General features: G+C 42.2%; 1 protein-coding gene across 3 annotated transcripts; it reads right to left on the minus strand.

Moving 5' to 3' along the window:
• Window positions 1–555: 555 nt before the first annotated feature.
• On the minus strand, window positions 556–25,044 carry LOC149307157 (calcium and integrin-binding family member 2-like). Of its 3 annotated transcripts, none has more exons than XM_089537765.1 (6): window positions 24,503–25,044; window positions 18,554–18,588; window positions 11,091–11,202; window positions 7,369–7,516; window positions 4,799–4,994; window positions 556–1,760 (listed from the first exon to the last, which is right to left on the minus strand). In XM_089537765.1, the coding sequence occupies exons 1-6, from the start codon at window positions 24,551–24,553 to the stop codon at window positions 1,739–1,741; spliced, it is 564 nt and encodes a 187-aa protein (XP_089393891.1). In that variant the 5' UTR covers window positions 24,554–25,044; the 3' UTR covers window positions 556–1,738. The 3 variants fall into 3 exon arrangements, with proteins under 3 accessions (XP_089393891.1, XP_089393890.1, XP_089393892.1); XM_089537764.1 differs by lacking the exon at window positions 24,503–25,044 and adding an exon at window positions 20,280–20,383; XM_089537766.1 differs by lacking the exons at window positions 18,554–18,588; window positions 24,503–25,044 and adding an exon at window positions 14,707–14,866.
• Window positions 25,045–25,331: the final 287 nt, after the last annotated feature.

Consider the following 25,331-nt stretch of genomic DNA (forward strand, 5'->3'; position numbering starts at 1 on the left):
TTTCCAACATCAACATTTGTCCTGATTTTCAAGCATTGTTTTTCACCTCCAAAACCAGCCAAATCTGGATGGAGATGCAAGCAGCTCAGTCCCTCCACTATCCAATCCCCAACTCCAAATTTTCCAAAATTGCTCCAACAACTTTGGGCCAGTCAATCCTTCTCCTTCTCTGTCTCAACCTGGTCTATCACACAGGGCTGTTGTGAAGATAAAAGCAGGCAGAAAATAGTAGGTGCTGGTGGCTCCAATATCTGTTCTGTGTGTTTTAGTCCAAACTTTAAGAGAGCTGTCTAAGGTCCTGATCCTATTCTGAGATAGGATCTCAAAATAGTTCCTTCAAAGTTTGGACTACAAGCCAGATCAGATTCAGCATCCTTTTGACAATGGACACAGGAAGAAGAGAAGTACCATCCACACTGTCTGGAGTGCATACTACCAATAAATACATCAGAATGAAGTATAAAACGTGTTCGTTTCCATCAGTTAGGTTCGAGTCCCAAATCTCTGGCTGCTGTTCGAGCCAAAAACCCACCAGGTATCATAAAATCAGTGGACATTTTAATCACGGATGCCTTGGATACAGAAGCCACAAATATGTAGTATCAGAGCCCTTCTAGAAGAACTGTTTGAGAACAGTAGTTCATGTGTGATTGTCACCATGCCCCAGTTTTCAACCAAGACCAGACTGAAATAAAGTAAGTAAAGAGTCTGGTTTTTGAGAGAGGGAAACGGGTGCAAAGACGGAGCATGGGTATCATGCATTTGAGAAGGAAGTTTGCATAGCTGGCTTTCTCCGATAAGCAAGAGGGTTTTTTTGGACTAGTGATAAGTTTCCTGGGTTTAGTCCTGGGTTTGCCTTACTTTACTTTTTTTGCAATCCGTCTGGATAATTCCTTTACAGGAATATGTGTGTGTTCATGGTTTGGTCTTGACTTTTTGTCCTGGGTTTTGTGTTTTGTTTTGGATTTTTTTGCAATCTGTTTTTTGCAATAATTGAATCAGGATATGAGAAGAAACATGACCTTCCTTGGATGCTGAAGAAGCAACCCCAAAGAGTCCATTTAGAGGAGAAATGAATCATTAATGTACATGATGTTGGTTGTTATAGTTGTTTTCTTTTCAAGGAAAATGTTTCAAGTATCATTAAGGATATGAACATTCCACCAGTTGTTTAAACAACTAAGACAGTCTGGTGGCACATTCGGCAGACATGTCCTTTTCCACCTTTTCCAACAGCGATACAGAAACCCATCCCATTTCCCTGCTGCAAACAGACCTTTTGCTGTGCTCTGCAACCATTGAGATATCTTCCTTTAAGGCAAGGGATTGTTCTTGTTTGGAATCCATCCATGTCTTGGACAGTACATGTATTTTCTTGCTCACTCTTCCTTTTTTGCCTGGAGGGACAACATTATCAAATCTTTACAAATATAAAAATCACAGGGAGGCAAATCCATGGAAGAGCGTCCAATTGATTTGTTCCTTGAAGGAGGACCTAATGGCCATTCAGCTCCCAACATTGCTGGCCAACGGTAATGAGTTTCAAACACATACCCACAGACAAAACTGACAACACTTCCACAGGTATCCCAAAGATCATGGAAAACGGTGATGCTCCATCACTGTGATGGTCCAAGATGACATTAGTCCTTTGATGGAAGAATTCAGAGGCCTCCATGGTGCCTGAGGTGCTAAGAAGATGGACGAATGTTCAGTCCAGTTGTTCAGCCCACAGAATTCAGATTCGTATATGGAAGGTGCTGTGGAGAGATTTAAAAAATGAAAAGGAGAGATGAGAAAAAAGAAGAGTGGAAGCCCAGCTTTACCAAACCCAACCAAAGGTTCATCCAGTTCAGCGTTATGGATTAAATCATTTGTTACTTCACCATCTCTGGTCTAATCCGTACTGCAGAATTAATGCAGTTTGACACCGCTTCATCTGCCATGGTGCAGTGCTATGGGATTCTGGGGTTTGCAGTTCTGTGAGATATTTAGCCTTCTCTGTTGGAGAACTCTGGTGCCACAACTTACTACAAATCCCAGAATCCCATAGCATGGAGCCATAGCAGTTAAAGTGGTGTCAAACTGCATTAATTCTGCAGGTCAGATGCAGCCAAAGTGGTGTCAAACTACATTATTTTTACAATGTCGATGCACCCTGTGTGTTAAGCATTTTGTACATCTTTGGAGAGGTCCAAACTCTCAGGTTGCACACTCTGTCATATCTTGAGCATGAATGTGAAAATTTACCCAAAACCAGAAACCAAAAGTCCTTTGCGCACTTTGGTCTTCATATGCTATCAGGAGAGGTTGCTGGCTGATTCTCCATGCAACACATAGCAGTAGTCAAGCATCTGATGTTAACATGGCAGCCATGACATCCAAGACACTATGTCTCTCTCTCTCTCTCTCTCTGAAATTGCTTGCTCTTCCATCTGCACGAAACTGTACAGATCTGCAAGGTTTTGTGTGTGTGTGTTTTAGCAAAACACACACAGAAAAAGCGTTTCGGCTTCCACAATGATTTATATAAAACAATTTCCTGTGGGAAACGTAGCCAGTCTTGTAGAACAGAACACTTAGCCACCGCCAGCTCTGAGTGCTAATGGTTCCATTAAAATATAAGCAGCCTCAAAATGATAACATTTTTTTTTTCAAAAGTGGAAAAATCCTGCAGGGATCGGATTTTTCTGAACCAGCAATTGCCTCCGTCATTTACAGCTTATCCATTTTCTGGGACTCAGTCCAGCAGGGACAATTTCCTCTGCCCCGATCAACTATGAAAGCAGATGGATTGAGGTTTTTTGATCCCCTTTGAAAAAGCTTTGAATATATATATTCCCTTCAACAACAGAGTGTCAGAAAACAGTCTATGGCCAAGGTCCTACACTGTGTTCACGTAACATAAATCTCTGCATGTAGAGTTGTGCATCGACTGTGCAACCCAACCCTTGTGTTGCATTGTTTGTGTTGCTCAACTCAATCTACAACCCAATGTGCAACTCAGTGCATGGACCTAGATGCACAACAGCGCTGCATGCACAACTCCACTTTTCTACCTTTGAACTGAACAGCAACACTGTCTCTTTGACAAAAATATCCAGCCATTCCCATAGGGATTCTGACCTATGTCTCTTTGTATCGGGGATAAAAACTACCATAAAGGATATCAATGGGTGAAAAGTATCAAAAGTGTAACCGAGGGCCCATACAGACAGGCCAAAATAAAGCTGCTTCGGGTCACTTTGGAGGTATGCTGTTTAAATAATGCATGCGTCCTAAGAGTCCGGAAGCCACGCCAAAGCCCTGATCCAGTCCTTATGCTATCATTTAAATAGCATACCTCCAAAGTGACCTGAAGCAGCTTTATTTTGGCCTGTCTGTACGGAGCCCAAGGGTACAGAGAGGAAATGAAGATCCGATGCATTCCCTGTGAGATATAAACAGGGACAGCTGAAATGCATCGAGTTGGAGCTGTCTGATATTACAAGGAGTAATGAAAGTAACAGTATACAGAACCAGCGGGACAGTAATTCAAAGAAGGCCAAGTCGCTCTGGCGCCAGCTCTCCCTCTTTTATGGAGTAAATGAAACCATGCATCTCATAGATTGCAAGAGGAGGAGGAGAGCGCCAGCCCTGTATTTTGGATGAAGAAGAAGACCAGGAATTGTTTCTGGGGAAAAAGAACTGTTTGTGATATATGCTTCATCCACACTGCGGTAATAATCCAGGTTGACACCACTTTCACTGCCATGGCTCAATGCTATAGAATTCTGGGATTTGTAGTTTTGTGAGACATTTAGCCTTCTCCATCGGAGAGCTCTGGTGCCACAACAAGCTACAACTCCCACGATTCCATGGCACTGAGCCATGGCAGTTAAAGTGGTGTCAAACTAGATTGTTTCTGCAGTGTGGATGCAGCCTTGGTCAAGGATGGTTGCAGCAAAATGCAACAAAACCCCAAATCCACCCAAATACAGAAAAGGCATCATTCAGGTTTTCGAAGTCTCACTGGCTTCTTCATCAGGCAAAGCTGTAAAAATAAATCACAAAGGAGAAGAAAAGTGACAATGCTAATCTGTAAAAAGAAAACTGACTTTAACATTGTCCCTTTTCTTTTGCCTTTTTCCCAAAAATGGGACTCGGTGTCAAAAGCCTTTTAAAAAATTATCAGTCTGCAAGAGTGATCTGTCCTTTCCTTAGCAGCCAAGTAGACAGAGAAGAAGATGGAGGGAAGAGAAAGAAATGGAGGAGAGAAAGAAGAGGGTGACAGAAAGTAAGAAAAAGAGAAGGCAAGGACTCACCTAATTCTGCCTCTTGCCTTGTCCATCAGTGGCCTTAGCCCCAAGCACCATCTATGTAAGATGGTCAGTTACACACAAAAGAAAGTGACCCTTGTCAGAAACAAAAAGGTGACCCACCCCATTTTATGAATACTGATGTCTTGCAGTTTTGGCTTATCCAAATGCCATTTCTGTTCATGCCTCGTTCTTTCCTTCCCCCCATCTGCAAGACAATGCAATAGTGCCAAAATTCAAAGACATAGCCATGTTAGTCTGGAAAACCAGTATGCAAGGGATCTTGTAGCACCTTTGAGACTAACTGAAAGAAAGAAGCTGGTAGCATGAGATGCATCCAAGGAAGTAGACTCAAGTCTACACAAGTTCAGGTTACCAGTCTTTCAGTGAGTCTCAAAGGTGCTACAAGATCCCTTTGCACACCAATGGTACCAATGCTCTCATGCATCAGACACAGAAGAGTTTTTTGGCAAAGAGGGAGACATGCCAATTCCTCTAACCTGAGAAAATCTGGAGCTTTGGAAATCATGTTTTCAAAATCGGAATAGCCAAGCTTGCCGTCAGCATCCATGTCGGCTTCTTCAATGACCTTCTCGCAAACCAAGGTGACTTCTTCTTCCGTGAGGTCCTCCTTTGTCAGCTTGTTGAGGGTTTGCTCCAGATCAGATTTGCAGATGAAGTTGTCGCAGTTAAAATCTAAACATGAAAAGATTGGGGGAGAGAGTATTTGTTAATCGGAATACCTTCTCCTCCAGTGTCATCCTAAACTAAAAGAGCCTCTTTTTCCAATATTGTGCTATTCGCATTCTGGCCGCTGATATTAAATATAGTAAGACTCATCAATATTTCTTTTCTTGAATGGTTACTAAGACTCTTGGAAACAACAGAAATGGATAAATTAACTTCTTATTGAAATCATACAGATGTAGAGTAGATATAATTGAGAGAGAATGGTTTCAAATTATGGAATATTGCAAAACAAGGTGGCTGTAAGATGCGGGAACTTGTATAATGGTTTATACAGTATACGAGCAAATAAATTAAATTGCAAGATAGAAAATGTTCTAAGAGGACTGTGTTAAATATAACATAAGTTATATTTAAAATCAGGAATAGACAAGATGAGTAGGATTAGGTGCAAGATAGTGGAGAAGGAAGCCATTTACTAGAAACTTCTTAAGAGGGGTGTTATATTTTGTATGTGTATAATATATAATCGCCTGTTAACTATCTGATGAATATGCTTTTTATAAATTTGTAAAATTATAATAAATAAAATTCCAAAAGAAAAAGAGCCACTTTTTGATGCTGGAATGACACACAACAGAAAACAAATATATCTGTCTGTCTATCTATCCATCCATCCAGCGTTGCAAAACAGCAGGAAAAGATGGCATTTCCCCATCTCCCATATCAAGGGCTTGGTGCACAATCCTACAAACCTTTAATAGGATGGTGATTAAAAGGCCATTGGAAGCATTTATTTTATTGTCCTTGGCCCAATAAACAGGATTAGCATGGGCTCTATTGAATTATAAAGCTGCAGGATGACATTTAGCAGCTTGGGTAATAGGCAGTAAAGCCGTCAATGTGGATTGATTTGCAAAAATTCAGGCGCCCCGTCATTCTGTAATAAGGAAACTGTGTTGGGGTCTTAAAAGAAAAACAGATTTGGGGAACTGGCATGCCCCCTCCCCACTCACAAAAACAAGAACAACAACATTTTAATGGGCTTTGAAAGCCATTGGTGATGCTAGATCAGTTCTACATTCAGTACTTCTTTTGCTGATGGCTTTTTATGGCACCAGTCAAGAGCTTCCAAGAAGCAACCATGCTGCAGAAATAATGCAGTTTGACACCACATTAATTTTCATGACTCAATGCTATGGACCTCTGGGATTTGTACTCTTCTGAGATATTTAGCCTTCTCCGTAGAGAACCAATGGGGCATAGTGGTCTGAGCATTGGGCTACGACTCTAGACAAAGGTTCTATTTCCAGCTGGGCCATGAAACCCACTGAGTGACCTTAGGCAAGTCACACTCTCTCAGCCTCAGGGGAAGGCAATGGCAAACCTCTGAACAAAGTTGGCCAAGAAAATCCCATGATAGCTTCATCTTAGGGTCACCATAAGTTGGAAACTACTTGAAGGCACACTGCAGCAGCAACAGTCAGAGAGCTCTGGTACCACAAGAAACTGCAAATCCCAGGATTCCATAGGATGGAGTCAAGGCAGTTGAAGTGGTGCCAAACTGCATTAATTCTGCAGTGTGGCAACAGCCTGAGCTTTATTTATTTTTTAAAAAATCATTTGCTGCATAATGCTGGCATGGGCCTAAGATATACCTGGATCTACTGACAGATCCCTGGTTGATCTGGAATACAGTGATCCAGTCTTCGGTTGTCTAACAATAACCCAAGTTGTCTCAAGACATTTTCTTCCTTGAGGGAAAGAACCAATTGGCACTCACATTTCATGGGCAAAAGCCAACTGGAGAGAAAGTTGAATGTTATTTCAAGACTGATCATGGGAAAAAGTCTTTTATTGTTCATTAATTTGAGTTATATCCCACTTTTCAACCAATATGGACCCAAGGCAGCTTACAACTTCGATAAGCGCTTGTATTGCACCTTAACTCTTGCCTTTACATACTTTTCGATATGTGCATTTTTTAGACCCACCTATTGCCTTCCACATACATCTCACAGCCATCATTTACTATAGTTCCTTCCTCATCCATTCAGCCTTTAGGGTGAGCAAAAACAGTTATGCCTCCCAGACTATTTTACGTTTTTGGGCATCATTTTCCCTTGCTTTGGCCTTTGCATCCGTTGTTACATGCCCCTACGTTTTACCCTCAACTTTTCCATGGGTCATATCAACGTCCATAACTTTGGCCCTAAAACCTGCCCTCAACTTGTCTATGAGATCAGCTTATACAGTAGTTGTGTGTATAGATATGCTGGATTGGACACAACAGAGCATTTTGCAATGCTCTGGTTGTCATCCTTGTTTTTTATTACAACAACGCTGGCCACTTTTCACAGCAGATGCCATTCCAAGCCCTTACCATAGACCTTAAAGGCATAGGTTGCTTTGAGCTCTCGGGGAGCTGTTTCGCTGAGCGCGGAGAACATGTCGACAAAATCGTTGAAGCTCAGGCTCCCATCTTCAACCTCCGAAAAAGAGTGGACGATCCTTTCCCGGAAGGGATTTTCCTGCAGAAAAGCAGACAATGAAGACATTGAAACAATAATTCAAGATTTGCCATGCCTTGGTTCATTCCTTAGTCAGAATGGAGGCTGCAATCAAGAACTAAGCAAGATCCTCAAGGGTTGAGATGCTAAAGTTAGGATGGTCCATGTCACTGAATTAAATTTCCATTTTTCTAGGTATGGTGTGAAAGCTGGACAGTGAAGAAAGTGGATAGGAAGAGCATCAATTCATTTCAGATGTGGGGCTGGAGAAGAGTCCTGCAGATACTGCGGCTTGCTAAAAAGACTATTCTTTATATTCTAGATCCATGTTCATCATCTTTTAGACAACACAACTGATGGGGCTAGGCTGGTGTGAAATGACTGAACCTTGGGAAAGTTGCTTTTTTCCAAGCTACTGTTCTGAGAGTCTCTCAGACATCATAGCCACCAGATCCTGGGAATCATACTCCAAGACAGTAACTTTCCAATCTCGGGAAACAGTGCATGCAGCTTCCATTGCTGGGGAATGGAGAAGAGAGTTTGGTTTCTCCCACTTTGCCCAGATGAGAACATGGACTGAAGCTACCTGAAGAGTTGTAATGTGTGTGCAGAGGCACAGCGTTCAAAGAGCAGGCTCACCGTGGCTCCGACAGTCTCTCCTCTTTCTATATTGCGCACTGATATCAACTGGTTTCCCTTACAAGAGAGTACATTACCACTGGATCCAGTTACTGTGACAGCGGTTTGCAAACTGATGAATTCAGGACACTTAAAAGCAGGTAATGAATCTGGTCCGCATGTGAGTACTGTGTAAAATTTTCCAACCGTTGAACCTTAGTAGTATTTTTTAAAAAAACCAAGAAATTAAACATCACTCTTTTTAAAGCAAGGTGGAATGTCTGCTTAAGAAGTCCACCATTTTATTTGGAAGGAAGCCAGATTTGTTTCCAAGAGTTGGAACACTGCATCATTTGAGGATTTGGGGATGCACTGCTTTCTGTTTTATGGCTACTTTATGGGTCATACTTCTGGGAAGACTAGCATGGTGCTATTGAGTATTGTGTGTTGTTATGAACCTGGGAGTCAGATGCTTCTACCATGGAGGACAACACCATGGAGACAGTATGATGGGAAGGAAATTACCCTTCAAATAGCACCATCTACCAGTTCCCATGTCAGTGGGGCAGTGAATCTACTCCAGAGCTTAGTCCAAACTTTAAGGGAGTTTTTCAAGGTCCAGAAGAACTCTGGTTTCATATAGAGACACCAGCCACATCCCCACATCCCCACAGTGACATGGCACTTGAGCAGATCATTTCATGAGCTGCATTTTGAGATGTATCTATGCTACAAAGTTGTGACAAGGCTAAAAATCTACACATATATACCACCAATGATCTGTTGGCACCATTCCCATACCAGTGTGATCCCTAATCGACCCCAGTGCAAAGTCAAGGCCTCCTTTCATCCCCAACCTTCTCACAAAACCCAACACTAAAATTAACTCATTGGTTGTCTGTCTCAACTGTTGACTGAATCAAGGAATCTAGACTCCTGCATACTGTCCTGAGATGCTCATCGCCCTGGGAATATATGAAGTTACAAGGCCATAGATAGGATGTAAAGTAATCCTCAGGGTTGTGAGGAGGTCAGAGTAACCAGGCTCCAATGACTTGATGGGACGCTATGGACAAAGGTAAGGTTAAGCCTTTCATCACTATGGAAGAGGGAAGGGAAAATGGGGCAAAGGAGAGACATGGGGTACCCATGTTGCAAAAGAGGCAATGGCATCAAATGACCTAACAGAAAAATCCTGGGAACTCAAAAAATAGCTAGATATTGTAAACTAGAGTTTAGGGATGAGGTGAGACTCCTAATGGTCTTGGGTTCCACTTTCTAGCATTCCTCGCCATTGGCTACACTGACTGAATGGGACAAATTAACGTTTCTGTGTTACATCTCAATAGGTTTTTTTTTTAAATGAAAGTCTCATTGTGGAAGAATAATCATCCTTGGTATATCACTCAAAGGTTTATAGATTAGTAGTAAACCTTTCACTGCCCTCAATTTGTTTCCTGTTCCATTCTTCACACATTCAGCATGGCTCAGGGGCAAAAGGTCTGATGAGTTTTGAAGATCCACTGGACCCTTTTGTATCAAAGCAAATCACATCTCACTTTCCAACACTCAGTGAAGTATTAAAGCTAAAACCTTGAGCAAGCTATGTGCTATGATCTGCACAACTACTTTTTGTGGCTAATTCCAGTAAGAAGAGAGCTTCGAAGTCCAATTCCATTATTCTTATTGACGTTCAATTACAGCTGGCTCTCCACATTTGCAGCGTTGACTTTTGCGGGCTTGATTATTTGCGGATATAATTGATACGTTCTCTCTAGGGATCTCTAGGTCCTCCCGCATGACTCTGTTGGAAGTTGACCATGCACTTCTCTGGGCATTTGTAGGTCCTCCAGTGTTATTCTATGGCCATCCTCTGGTGGATGTTGAGCACAGAATTGCACTGGAGGACCTAGAGATTCCTAGAGATGTCTTCTCTCAGGTAAAAAACAAAAACAGTGCAGCTTAACACCGCTTTAACCATGTACTGTATTCTGCCATCCATGGACTCGATCCAACTGGAGCAGACCCACTGAACCAATTGGGATTTGGTTGACTTACCAAATTCCCATTGACTCAATGGATCTACTCTACTTGGAGCTAAGAGTTGGAATTAGCCTCAATTCTCCAGTATTATCCATACTATGAAGAGGGGATGGAAAATCTACAGCAGCGGTGAGGATCATGCAGCTGTTGCTGGATTGCAATTCCTAATCCATGGTGAGGAATGCTGGGGATCGCAGTCCAACAATCTCCAAAGGACCACATGATTCCCAACTCTGCTCTACAGACAGATGCCAAGGGAACAACTATGATCAAAGACGGAGTAGAGAATCCTTTGCTTTGTTGTTGTGCATCTTAATCCTCAATCTCACCCTCTGGAAAAGCAAATGAAGTTGTCACATCCTGGGGATGTTGTTCTTCACTGAGTTCATTTTCGAAGGAAGCAGTGGGTCATTTTAGCAACCTTCGTCCTGCACTGAGAAAGCCTTCATAAACTATGCAGTGCTTGGAGACTATTCGCAGTTCAGGACTTTTTCTGTGCAAAATTCACATGCTGCTATTTTTTGCACAAAGAAACAAAACAATTTTTTTTTTTGCAAGGCTGTGTTCATAAAACCAAGAGTAATTTTCCCACTCATTCCACAAACACAGCAGAAATATTCCTGCACAGAAAATGTTGTAATTGGAGACCAAGTGAGTGCAAGATTCACACGAGGGTTTTTTGGAAGAGCAAATAGTATTGCAAAGAATCAATTCTGGACTGTGAAAATCCTCATCACGCCAGGCTCTTCTCCACAACAGGATTTCTAAACTTTTATGACAAATGTATTTTTGACCATTTATGGAAGGATTTCAAACATTCTTCCCAAACCTACTACACTCTCATGGCCAAACAGAGTTCTGCCATCAAGGATTTTATGGTAGAGGGCCTACCAAGGAAGAACATATGGGTTCTTCTCATTTGGAAATGCATTACCTTTAGCTCTGGCATGTTTATTATCAGCTGCATAGGTACTCTAACATCTGGGTTCCTGGTATAGTCCATGGGTACTACGTGGGGTGCCAGTTCGTGGTAACGCCCGTGCAACCTGGAAATAAGCACACAACAGTCTGTAAGTAATGCTTTGCATTCATCAGTGAAGACAGATTTAGGAAGATTTGTCATTCTGAACTACTGTGGTTTTGATTGCCTGCATGTTGCAAAGGCTACTACTATGGTTTCAAAGGCTACTAGAGATAGTAGAAAAGAAAGAAGAATCTTGCCCTTCCCAATAGATTCCGACAAAAGCAAACCTCTGCAGACTTTCAAAGCTTGTCTGCTCTTCCTCATTGCAGGCTGAGTCTTCCTGATCCAAAATCTTTGGGACCAGATGTGTTTTGGATTTTGGAGTTGGTTGCATTTTGGAATATTTGCATTTACACAATGAGGTATCTCAGAGATGGGGACCCATTGCTAAACACGACATTCATTTATGTTTCAAACACATCTTTTATACACAATATTTTAAATAATGTTGTGCATGAAACGAAGTGTGTGTACACTAAACCATTAGAAAACAAAGGTGTCACTCTCTCAGCCACCCATGTGGACAGTTTTAGATTTTGGGATATTTGGGGTTTGGGAATTAAGGGTAAGGGAGACGCAATCTCTATTAACTTTTGCCATCTGATGTCGCTGGCCACACATGTCCCAGTGTTCATCTTTGAAATGTTGCAGGTATGGATTTTAATCCGTGGTTTGTATATTTTTGTTGAATGAGATTGTGGATTAATTTTGTATTATATTCCATTTTCTAGAATGTACGCCACTCGCAGGTCCATTTTATTTTATTCTATTTTATGTATGGCGCTGTGTAAACCTACAGCGCTTTATAAATAAAGTTTAATAATAATAATAATAACAACAATAAACAAATCTTGCCAAGAAAAATCCATGATAGGTTTGCCTTAGGATCCCCATAAGTTGGGAACGACTTGAAGGCACACAACAACTACAAATGGGACCCAAAACATCTTTTCTCCTCTGAGTCACATACTTGGGGGGCTCTGGGGCCAAAGGTCAGTTGTGTGATCTACTTAACTACACTTTTATTCCATCCAAGGTGTGCAATGTCCCTTTTGGGCATCTGCCGAACCATTCCACAGCAGCTCTAAGCAGACAAAATGGTTTCCAAACTTTCTTGTCTTTGCCTCTTTTGCCGCATCCATTGTGCTTCAGGGCTAGGTTTCTCATTTGTCCTCAGCGACTCTTCTTCTTTCTCTTTTCAGCATAAAATTGATGCCCTTCCGCTTTTCTCTCAGATACTTATTTGATTCCCTGCCTCGTTCCTCTCCGATATTCATTTTTGCCTAGCATTGATCTCCAGACCAGCCAAATGAGAAGCAAGGCCCTTTCAAAAGGAGCGGAATTGAATTTCTTGCTCGGATTCCTGTAAAATGGAGCTGGAGAACGTGGCGGGGTTGTTTTTTCTTCTCAGCCTTTCTCTTCCTCTCTTTTCCTCTTGGTCCATTGGAGCAATTCTATATATCAACAGTGATATGGGAGCCACAAGTCTGCAGAGATATAGGAACCACAAATCCTGACCAGGAAGCTGGAACAAATATTGGGCACACTGCAAAATTAATACAGCTTGATATCGCTTTAACTTGTCATGGCCCCAACTTAAAGAATCCTGGGATTTGTAGCTTCTTGGGGAACCAGAGCTCTCTGACAGAGGAGGTTAAATGTCTCCCAAAACTACAGATCTCACCGTTCCATGGCATTGAGCCATGGCAGCTAAAGTGGTGTCAAACTGCATTTATTCTGCAGTGTAGCTGCAACCTCCGTTTGGAACTGACCTGCCATTTTCTTCAGCCACATTTTGTACAAAAGGGAGAATTTTTGCATTCATAGACTTAAGACCTTATCATCACTTGGCCACAGTCTCTAAAGGATAATACCACCATCTACTGAAGAATATAGAAAACAGTATTTTAATCATGGCTCAGTGCTATGAAACTGTAGGATTTGCAGTTTTGTGTGCTATTAAACTACCTCCTTGGATTCAGCTCAGTTTCGTCTTTGGCACCTGAAGGAGGCAAAAGCTGAAACATGTTGCTAATTTTTCAGTTCTAGTTCTGTTTGTTGATCACAACCGTACAGACATGCACCAGTGACCATTATTGTACACAGAGCTTGGAAAAGTTACTTTACTGAAGTTAAAAAGCCAGACGTGCCATGGGATTCGGGGAGCTTTAGAAGGAGTCTTCCTCTCCTCACATGTGTGCCTGGTAAAAATATTGAGAGGGTCTTCTTGGTGGCTGTTCCCAAGCTTTGGCATTCACTTCCTCGCTGTCTTTTTGTCAGCAAGTGAAGATTCCTTTCCTCTTGGAAGCTTTGGAGAACTGGACCTTTATAAGGAACGGTGTGTGAATCACACCCTGCGCTCTTTGCATTGCAAAAGATGGTAATGCTCATTGATTTCTGCCAAGCTGCAGAACCACATTCCACCCAACGGAACAAGAGATGCACCGTCACTGAATTGAGAACAGCAAAGAGGAAGGTAGGCTGCTGCTGAGAAGAAGAGATAAGAGCTGCTAATGGCTCATTGATTAGGAAGGCCTGAGTGGCCATTAGACCTCAAGCTGCATTAAACAGTGCATTAACTCTTCCCCTCCATGCCCACAATAACGCCAGTCGATTGTGGTGTGCCAAAAAGAGATTTCAACCCATTCGCCTTTGAATGCACCTTCTTTTCACATATCTGTGGGACAGTGCAGGGAGCGAGCTTTCCTGTCATTTATAAATACGGTACATGCCCTGGATCTGTTGGGGGATACATTCCCAGACTTATCACGGATCATGAAAATAATCGATAACCACAAAGCCTACATTTCAGGCAGAATTTGACCATGGAGTCACACTGGAAGACCTCCTGATGCCTAAAGAGGCACCTAGATGTCCTCTAGAGTCAACTTGTGCAAGAAAAGGATTTCAACCCATTCACTTTGGAATGCATCTTCCTTTTCAGATATTGGTGGGGTGGCCAGGGATTGTGAAATACATTTCTAAATACATTTCTAAATGTCATTTCTAAATAGAGCATACCAAACACACACAGAGGCCCTTGGGGTCTCTTCCAACTCTATGATTCTATTAGTCTAGCTCTTAGGTCCCTTCCGTCTGTCTCTCACCTGCCAGCTCTCACAATCCCAAACTAAAGCTTTGCTTGTGCAGAGCAGGAAGATTTGCAGAGCTGGGTGTGTGCAGAAGCTGGGCAGCCCTCCAGGAGAAATATCCCATTTGTCCAATGGATGGATGGATGGGCTGGCCTTGCTAAACGGCAGCCTCACTCAGCAGTTTGCAAGCCAAGCCATGCATCGTTTTCATTGGCGACATCTCTGCAAGAAGATGATAAGCATTCCTGATATCTGGAGCTGAGGTTTGGTCTCCAAGCTGGTATCAGTCTAGAGGGAGAAATAAACTCCGATGGGCTGGCAAATGGAGAAGCGTTGTGAATAAAAGTGGGAGAACTTACACGACGGAAAGGTACTGAATTAAACAAATCAAAACTGCAGATTTCAACACTGCAACAAGCCAAGTTAACACTTACATTTATTCAGTTTAGCATGATCACAGAGCTTGGGAACATGATTTTATTTTAGATTACAGATCCCAGAATCCCCATGGTCCTCTTGTCTAGGAGATTCCGGAAGCTGGAATCAAAAAAAGCAAGAGCTGCAAGTTCTGGTTTGGGGACATTTGCATTAGAGCTCTTTACCTTAAATGATTGTAATGTTTTCCCATTGCTGCCAGGAAAGTGATAAGGTGCTGATAAAAATTTCTGAAATAACTTGGCCAGCAAAGGGTGGGATGCACCCTTTGCTGGCCAAGGGATTTGGAAAAGATATAAAGGGTTCCATTCCCAGCTTAGCCATGAAACCCACTCGTTGACCTTGGGCAGGTCACACTCTCTCAGCCTCTGTGGAAAGCGATGGCAAACCTCCTCTGAACAAATCTTGCCAAGAAAACCCTATGATAGGGTCGCCTTAGAGTGGCCATAAGACAGAAACATACAACATACAAATTTAAATGAATAAAGGAAATAATAAATGAATAAATTGCATTCAGTGATATATAGGAATTACTATTTATGTGTGACATTGGTACAGAAAAAAACCCTTACTTACTCTATTCTATTAGTCTATCTCTTGGGTCTCTTCTTTCTGTCTCTCACCTGCAAGCTCTCACAAAATGTCTGTATGGTTTGGTACAGGAGGTCAATGGGAGTGACACAATTCACCATACCAGATGATTCCATTCCTTTATTGGGGTCCTAGACATTTATGGGTCCTTACAATTGTCCTTAGAAATCTAAGGCAAAATCTTCCTTCTGCGGGGAGAAGATGTACCTCTTCCAAAAGAGCAAAGAATAGGACCAAATCCAGAGCACCTCATTGCCACATCACATGGCTCTTTTGTTTTGCAGCATCCTCTCTCACATAGCCATGCTCTCAAGCTGATGTCTGCTAAGCTTTCCTGGTCATCTGCTTTTTGTCTCCATCCATTATCCATGGCCCTTTCGACATGGCTAATGTGATATTCAATTCCATTAATTTTCTGTGCTGAAGATGAGCATCAGTCATCATTCTCCCCACTCCCTTTCGAGTTTTCTTGAAATTACTACCAACATGGGAAACGAGACAGGCAGATTGCCATTAAATTGATTAGCTTGGATAAGGCTGTCCAGATGTGAGCCTTTCACAGTTGTCCTGGGCATTTTTTTTAGTATGGACAGGGTGCGACGGTAAGAACCGAACAAGCTGCCATGGGTTCTTGTTGAAAAGATGGAGCAAAAAATGCAAGGCTATATACAACATGATGGCTACAGGCATCCTACAGGTCCAATGGCTGTCATCCTCTTGACTACTATGAAACCACAGTGTGAGAGGTTGCATTTGTAAACACACAGTGCAAGGGTTCCTTTGTAGCAGCCTTCCTCTTGGAAATCACTCCCAAAGGACGTCAGGCTGGTTCCACAGATCAAACTCCATGATACATTTAGCACATTTCCAACTTATGGTGACCCTAAGGTCACCATAATTCAAGAAAACTAAGGTGGAGTTTTCTTGGCAAGATTTGTTTAGAGGAGGTTTGCTATTACCTTCCGCTGTGGATGAGAGCATGTGACTTGCCCATGGACGCCCAATAGGTTTCATGGCCAAGCTGGGATTTGAACCCTGGTCTCCAGAGTCATAGTTAAACCACTATGCCATACTGGACCCTATTATTCCAGCAAAGCTGGATGCAAAGCAGAGTAGAAGGTGAGCCCTGACTCCACTCTGAAAAGTCTTTATCCATTCACTGGAAGGAAAGAGGATGCTAACTGAATAAATATATATAGACCTCCTGGCAATTGTATGGAAGTTGTGGGGTTTTGTGGGTTTTTCGGTCTATGTGGCCATGTTCTAGAAGAGTTTATTCCTGATGTTTTGCCAGCATCTGTGGCTGGCATCGTCAGAGAATGCATTTCTCTGAAGATGCCATCCACAAATGCTGGTGAAACGTCAGGAAGAAACTCTTCTAAAACATGGCCACATAGACCGAAAAACCCACAAAAAACTATGGATGCCAGCCATGAAAGCCTTCGACTCCACAAATCAATGAAGCCTTGCCAATTGGAGCAAGCTGCTACACTACCAGCTGGGTTGAGAGTTTGCAAAGAGCCCTTTCCTCTCGCTTGGAGTTGTACCCACCAAAACTGGGAAATGTGTACCCTCATCTCCTGCTTGGAAATAATTCACAAAAACCAGAGACAGGCTCTGAAGTCTGGCAAGCTTAAACATGGGTTTTTCATAAGGAAGGCATTTGCTAGGGCCTGAGCATGCAGGGCATCAATGAAGCACTATGAAACGTCTCTGTCCATTTACTCCGTTTCCCGTTCCACCCTCCATTGCCCCCGTGACACATTTTGTTCTCCTGCAGAGATACGTTCTTGGATGGAACTGAAAGTCCTGCAGCCTTGGCTGGACAAAGAGTGATGGTTCACTTTTGTTTTACCTTTTGGGTACACTGCACACCGAAGCGGCACTTTTGTGTGTGTCTGAAATCAAAACTTACCATTTCCCAAGGAAGAATTCTGTATGATCAAAGCAGCGTACCATGCTTTTAAATGAATTCTCACGCTGCCTGATGAACTGAGGGAGATATTTTGTATTATTATCATGATTATTAAATATATTTGAATGATCTTAACCATACATTAGAGTAATATTTGAAAAAGTGTGTTCTGCATTTTGTGAAGGGAGGGAGTTGTATGGCCATGTAAACCCAGAGGATGGCAAGGTCAAACCCGCTCTGAAGAAACTTGTCAAGAAAACCCTGTGATAAAACGCCTTTGGGTCGCCATAAATTATTATTATTATTATTATTATTATTATTATTATTATTATTTCATAAAGCGCTGTAGGTTTACACAGCGCGGTACATAAAATAGAATAAAATGAAATGGACCTGCCAGTGGCGTACGTTCCAGAAAATGGAAACATAATACAAAATTAATACACAATATTATTCAACAAAAATATACGAACGGATTAAAATCAGAAATGGCTTGAAGGCACACAACACAGATACACATTTTTAATTACGCGTCAAACTGTATTTTTAAACTGTTTTAATAGATGCGTCTTCAATAGAATCGACGGTAAATTGGAGAGTGTGTTTTTTAACTTTTGCAATAGCATGTTTTTAGCTAAACCTTTCTTTTTAACTTTGTAAGCCCCCTTGGGTCCCTTGGCAGGAGAAAGGTGACATATAAATTTAATCAATCAATCAATCAAATAACCCATGGATTATCTAGTGGCTATGAACCAAAAGGAACCTGAATAGCCTTGAGGCACTGTTTGTTCTTAGAGACTAAGCAGGGTCAGTCTTGGTTAGTACTTGGAGGGGAGGCTGCCAATAAAGACCCGGTGCTGTAGGCTATATTTCAGAAGAAGGACCTCTAAGTACTCTTTGTCTATGAAATCTCCTGCCATGGATAATGGCATTAGTAAGATTTGGCCCATCCAATACAAGGAAGAATGGAGTCAGTGGAGTTAGTAGGGGGGTGCGGACTGCACCAGGTGACACCTTTAAAAACATCACATTTTCACCAGATCTTCACTATGTCTATGTAACTACATTTATAGGCTGCACATATGCTATTGAAATTTGAAGGTCGTAATTTTAATTTTGCTAATCGTTTAACGTCACGACTATGAGCGTTACATTCAGTGGCCTATGGGAATTATGATTTATGGGGAACATTAGGGCAAATAAAATTAAAAAGCATCACTAAGGGTTCTGTACAGTGTGAAATGGGAGGAGGCCAATGGTGGGTGGGATGGCACTGTGAGCGACCACACCAGGCAACACCAACCCTGGGGAAGCCACTGAACGGAGGGTGGTCTGCTTACCGGAGAATTTCCTTTCGCGTGAAGAAGCTGCAATCCTGTCAACAAAAGAAAACACCAATAGAAAATGAGATTTTACACTGGACTATTTGGGCAGATAAGTGGCTCGAGAGTGTGATCCTTCTGCAAGAGCATCCCTCTCTTTGAACATGACAAAGGTCTCACGGCTTTTATTTCAGAGGAGGTGTGCCTTTGCCCAAAGACACCCAATGAGTTTCCATGGCCAAGCTGGGATCTGAACTTTGGTCTCCTAGTATCCACGTCCAACATGCAAACCATACTGGCTCTCAAATCTAACTACTAAATAAATTGAGGAATGATACCTGAACACTAATATAAGTTTCATTGCTTCAATAGGTTGACTCAAGTTCAGACTAGCGATTGGGTTTTGATCTCTACCCCACTGGGTCATTTTTATTTCACTCATTGGCAGTGGCTTGTCAATATCAAGAAAGATATCTACAAGCTGGAATGTATCCGGAGAAGGGAAACCAAGATGACCAAAGGTCTGGAAACTAAACCTTACGAGGCACAACTCAGGGACCTATATACGTTTACTGAGAAGTGACCCAATAGCCATCTCTGAATTTCAGAAGGGAGATCATGTAAATAGAAGAGGGAGCGATCTTGTTTTCTGCTGCTCCAGAGGCTAAAACATGAACCGATGGATTCAAATTGCAAGACAAAAGATTCCACCTAAACATTAGGAAGACCTTTTTCATTGCGAGAGCCGTTCAACAGTGGAACAGACAGCTTCAGAAGGTGGTGGGCTCTCCGCCTTTAGAGATCTTCTCATAAACAGAGATTGGGTAGGCATCTTCCAACTGCTTTAAATTGTGTCTTCCTGCATGGCAGGGGGTTGGATTGGATGGCCTTTGTGGTCCTGTCCAGTTTTAATCATCATCATCATCATCATCTTCTTTATTTATATCCCACCTCTCCAATTGGATCGAAGCGGCTTACAACATTAAAATAGCATTTAAATACATTAAGATACCAAATAATTATATAATTCTATGAGGCTTCTGCACCAGTGTTAATATTAATATTGTAATATTGCAAACCAGTCAAGGAGATGGTGACCAGGAGGTGCATCTACTCTGTAAAAAATAGTGCAGTTTGACTTCACTGTAACTGCTGTGGCTCCATCCTACGAACTCTTGGGATTTATAGTTTTGTGAGGCATCAGCACTCTTGGGCAGAGAAGATCGAGGACCTTGAAAAACTGTAAGTATCCAACCTGGCACTTTCTGCCCAAAACCGTGTTCTGCCCCAGGATCCCACAGGATGGAACTTCAGCATTTAAAATGGTGTCCAAATGCATTCTTTCTAGAGCCAGCATTGGACTAGGACTTTGGAGACCAGGGTTTGAATCCCAGCTCAACCATGGAATCCCACTGGTTGCTTGTTTCTGAAAGCCTTGATATTTCACACTTTACAAGATCAATAATGGTTGAGTAGAGCATCAATAGTCAGAGCCAGCATAGTGTAGTGGTTTGAGTGTTGGACTACTACTTTTGAGATTGGGGTTTGATTCCCCGCTCAACCATTAAAACAATGATAACACTGGGTAACTTCGGGCAAGTCACACTCTCTCAGCCTCAGGGGAAGGCAATGGCAAAGCTCCTCTGAACAAATCATGCCAGGAAAGCCCCATGATAGGTTCACCTTAGGGTCTCTATAAATCAGAAATGACTTGTAGGTGCACAACCACCATAAGAAGAATCACCTTAGCCATCTGGGTGCATTGCACTATGGCTCCCATCATCCTCAACAATGCCATCTGGGGACAATGGGGATTGCGGTCCACCAAATGGCCTAGGACTGATGCACCCTGCTGTCCGGTGTGGGTTTCAAGGTCCTTTGGTGTGCATCACTTGAGCATCAATTATTAAGCCCACCTCTTCTCCTTCCACCGACGAAGGGACAGGAGTGCAAGACTCTCCTCCTTAGGTGTATTGTGTAGTCGAATAGGGTTACAGGGACGCAAGGCAGGGGGTGGATTCGGGAGCTGTGGCCGGACAGTAATTTCACCTGAAAGGCCACAAAGGGAAACAAGAGCTTGCCGGTTAAGTCTGCATTGGTTTCCGGCACAGGTAGACACCTTACTTATTTTTCCTCTTTGCCGAAGCAATCACTTAAAGAGTGTTCTACTTACCAATGAAAGATCTGGTGCAGAGTAACAAAGAAGAGGAGGTTAACTCTCACGATTGCAAGGGCAAGCTGCCCTGTAACTATATCAGCCTGGATAGGAGCATCCAAGGCAGCCGTTACTTAACAAGAAAGCTGACAATGGAGAGTGGAAGGGAATCAAAACGTCCAATTTGCAAGGAAGAAGGGGAGAGAAGGGGAAATAGCGTTATCTTAAAAATAATCCTACAGCGGGCCCTTGGTATCCGCTGGGGTTTGGTTCCAGGACCACCGTGGATACCAAAATCCGTGGATGCTCAAGTCCCATTAAATGCAATGGAATAGCAAAATGGTGTCCCTTACATAAAGGGGGCAAAATCCAGGTTCGCTTTTTGTGAATTTATACTTCTTTCTGAATATTTTAAAGCTGTGGACTCTTGAATCCATGGATACAGTAAGCCAGGTGTAATAATAATAATACATGCATCTAAGGAAGTAGACTTTTTAGTCTAGGAAAGCTCAGGCCGCCAACTACTTTCTTTCAGCGACTCCCAAAGGTGCTACAAGAGCTCTCTAGATACCAATTCTACAGACTCACATGGCTGTATCTTTGTAATAACAACAATAATTTAATTCATTTTAAAATTCTAAGGGGAACCCAGGGGTCAAGACATGCCAGAATCGAACCGAGGACCTCTTGTAAGCAAAGCTTGTGGTCTTTTATCATTAAGCAATGGCTCCTCAAAAACATTTTCCGGGCCATCAATCCCTCCATCTGCTTAATGAAAATCCCTCCATAATTGTCAAGCCACAGCCTGAAACCATTTGATAGGAGACATTTATTTTGTCATAGTCCATTTTCCTTTATAAGCCGTCAGCACACATGTTAAATAACTAAAATGCACATTGTACACGTTGCAAGCTCCACATGATGAAAAATCCAGCGGAGCTTTGGAAGCTTGCAACATGGCTAATGTGCATTTGGTTTGTCCCCATAAAGGTATCATGGTTTGGGGGGATTTTGGAAGATGCTGCATTTTGCTCTGACCAACACGGCCACCCCTGGATATGTTAAATAACTAGATAAAGATGATACTTAGAAAATGCTTTGCCCCAGCTTTAAAATAAAAAATAGTTTGGCAAAAGGAAAGCCAAACTTGCTTCTCATCCATTTATTTGCTTTATCGCAGCAGCTACAGCTCTGGCAATCAAATTCCAATTTAATTAAAATGCTTTTGGCCCGGAGAAATATGGAGAAGATGAATCACTCCCAGTCTGTTCGGGCAATTTCACGAAGAGAGAAAATTGCAAGGATGTCTTAACAGACACATCAGAATTTATTCCTCTATGACACAAACGTTGGGTGAACATAAAACATACGGTTTAGCCATGATGGGAGATAATAATAATAATAATAATAATAATAATAATAATAATATTTATTTATACTCTGCTCTTCAGCCAAGGCTATCAGAGCAGCTGAAGTTAAGGTTCCCATGTCAGGAAGGAGATGGACCCACTCCATGTTTTTAATCTAAACTCTTTTAAGGGTCTATGTTTTCTATTTTTATAAAGCTTTCTCTCTGCTGTGGGCTCAGCCCCACAGACTACTGCTGGCTAAAACCTAGGGTGCATCCACACTGTCGAAATAATGCAGTTTGACGCCACTTTAAGTGCCGTAGCTCCATCCTATGGAAAAGTGGGATTTTGACAAGGTCTTTAACCATCTCCATCGAAGAGTGCTGGTGCCTTCTGAAACTAGAAATCCCGGTAGGATGGAGCTATGGAAGTTAAAATGGTGCCAAATTGCATTATTTCTACAATACAGATGCACCCCTAGAGTAGATTCGTCACCAGTCACACTACCAACAGGGAAAGGTTGATTATTTCTTTTGAATTTTGGACTGCGACTCTGGAGACCAGGGTTCGATTCCCAGCTCAGCCATGAAACCCAGTGGGTGACAGTGGGCAAGTCACACTCTCTCAGCCTCAGAAGAAGGCAAGGGCAAATCTCCCCTGAACAAATCTTGCCAAGGAAACCCCATGATAGGGTTTCCTAGGGTTTCCATAAGTTGGAAAGGACTTAAAGGCACACAACAACAACACAACAAAGATCAAGGTCCCAGTAGGTATACATCAGCTGAGAGACATAAAAAGAGTGTTTTCAAATGCTAATTTCATTTTGCATTATGCATTGAGTTGCAAAAGTGGAGCCAGATGCACTATGCTTCCCTCAACACCCAGAAGCAACCGCCAAATGTTTGCAACCTTTATGGGGTATTCTACCCCAAAACAACCATCCATTTGTATTGAGCTGTGCATCACCTATTCCAATTTTCTTCTATTGTGAAATGCAGTAAACATTTCATCTTCCATTTTTCTCAGTGACCTCCTTTAAGGCTTTTCTGCAGTTCCCAGGGTCTAGAACCTAGATCTAAAATCCAAAGGATCGCGCTGGAGTGGTATTGTCCTTTAAATTAAGATCGTCCAGTATAAACATTTTCAAATCTGTAGATTAATTCATTGATTCCGAACCACGATGCTTTTGATCAATACTAGCCTTCAACACATTTTATTAGCTTCAGATTCTATATAGGACCTTTTATGAGATCCAGGATCTATCTGAAATCAGTGCTGCTAGCTACTTTTTCTCAACATAAATATAGGCTGCGTCTAAAGCGTAGAAATAGCCATTTGACGGTGCTTTAAGTGCCATGGCTCCATCCTACAGGATCCTGGGATTTGTAGTTTGGCAAGGCACCAGCCCTCTTGGCCAGGGAAGGCCAAAGACCTTGCAAAACTACAGTTCCCAGGATCCTATAGGACTGTCTTGTTCTCAGAAGCATTTGGAAGTGTATTCGATTTGAATTTTACATTGGATTGCATGTATTTGGATTCTGCACCCACAAACACACCTCTAAATCTGGGGGCATTTTTATACCCTGAAATATATCATTAGTCTTATTCAAGCGAGGAAAGGTCAGGTTAAGGCACTTCCTAGAGATTTCAATCTGCTACGGAGATTTTTAAACAATCTAAACCCAAATTTTATATTATTATTATTATTATTATTATTATTATTATTATTAAATTTATATCCTGCCCTGTCCACAAAACTGGGACACTTGCAAGAGTCTTACAAGATTAAAAACAGTACAATTAAAGAAGGAGAAAAGTGTTACATTAAAACAGAATTAAATCACCCCAACATTAAAACAGACAAAAGAATAACACACAAAAGAATAAAATTAGTTAAAAATAGAAAGGTTGTTCGAAATTGTTTTTGGTGGGTTTTGGTGGGCTCTGTGGCCACGTTCTGGAAGAGTTTATTCCTGACGTTTCGGCAGCATCTGTGGCTTTGGCATCTTCTCTGAAAGCCTTTGACTTCATTGTTTAAAATGCTTTAAAGGAATACAACACCCAGCTGGGTCCAATGAGAAAACACAGAGCGCCATTTCAGGACAGGAGTTGGATTTGATGCTGAAGTGTAAAATGATTTAGTTTCCACGGCTGCATCTACACTGAAGGATGAATGCAGTTTGACACCGCTTTAACCTCCCTGGCTCAGTGCTAAGGACTCCTGGGCATTGCAATTTTGTAAGAGCTTTAGCCTTTTCTGTCTAAGAGCTCAGGTGCCACTATGAATCCTATGAATCCATTACAGCTGAAGTGATGTCAGACTGCATTATTTCTGTGTTTCGCATTCCATCTGGATCTTCTGGAATACCTTGGACAGCATCTGCATGAGTCTCATAAACCGGGTGCCACAAATGTATAGAGATGTGCACTTTTAATGCCCCTGCTAACCCAAGCACCACTTACCTGGTAAGCGTCTAACTGTTCGTCTGTAAAGATTGTCTGCTTGTTACCCATCTTAAAAGAGGCGACCTCTCAGCGTGCAAAGGCATATCCTCCCAAGGCTCAGGGGCTCTCTGTCCTGCAGGAATTTAAAGAGCATCCACGCAACATCCAAAAACCCACGCCTGGATCCCAATGCTGCTTTTTCTGCCTGGACCAGAACCAACCTGGCAAAGTCAGAAATCAAAGGTTTAAAATCCCAGAGAAATTTCACACCCAGACGTTCCTCCTTCTGCTGTCGGGTGCATCCCTCGGATGCAAGGAAACGGTTTCTTTGGCATCCAGAAAGCCCAGGAAAGCGCATCCCACGTCTGGAGGAACCATGGCTGTGTCTGCTGCCTCTGATCTCCAAGGCAGGCAAGAGGCATCTATTGAATGCTAACCCTCCTTTTTGCGCCTGTCATCAGCATCAAGATGCAAGGAAGCTTCTCAGCCGCTAGCTGGCAGTGCATCACCCGCTTTTTAAGGAAAGCTCAAGGAGGAGGCTCACATGCCTTTATTTGTTAGCAAGGCATCACCTATGTCCTAAGGAAAGCTCAAGATACCTTTATTTATTAGCAATGCATCACCTATTTCTTAAGGAAAGCTCAAGAACCAGGCTCACATACCTTTAAACATTAATATCAACAAAAGGGGAAATTGCTCAATGGATCGCATTGATATGCTTGCTTTCGGCTTGCCTGGGACCCAACATAACAAAATTCACTTAACAACAGGAGATTACCGAAAAGTCTTTGAGTTCGTTTAGATGGTGATTTTAGATGTCTGTGGATTGTCGCGTTTGCTTGATGCG

Source organism: Sceloporus occidentalis, unplaced genomic scaffold (assembly GCF_023333645.1).
Source record: "Sceloporus occidentalis isolate IW3139 unplaced genomic scaffold, rSceOcc1.0.p SCAF_9, whole genome shotgun sequence".
Lineage (NCBI taxonomy): Eukaryota > Metazoa > Chordata > Lepidosauria > Squamata > Phrynosomatidae > Sceloporus > Sceloporus occidentalis.

Excerpts from the sequence above, each read along its gene's own strand:
- LOC149307157 (XM_089537764.1), bottom strand. The coding sequence starts at position 20,333 with ATGGCATTGTTGAGGATGATGGGAGCCATAGTGCAATGCACCCAGATG. Across the intron at positions 18,589-20,279 it reads AATGCACCCAGATGGCTAAG|GATTGCAGCTTCTTCACGCG; the intron begins GTGATTCTTCTT and ends TTTTGTTGACAG. Across the intron at positions 4,995-7,368 it reads CTATGCCTTTAAGGTCTATG|ATTTTAACTGCGACAACTTC; the intron begins GTAAGGGCTTGG and ends TTTCATGTTTAG.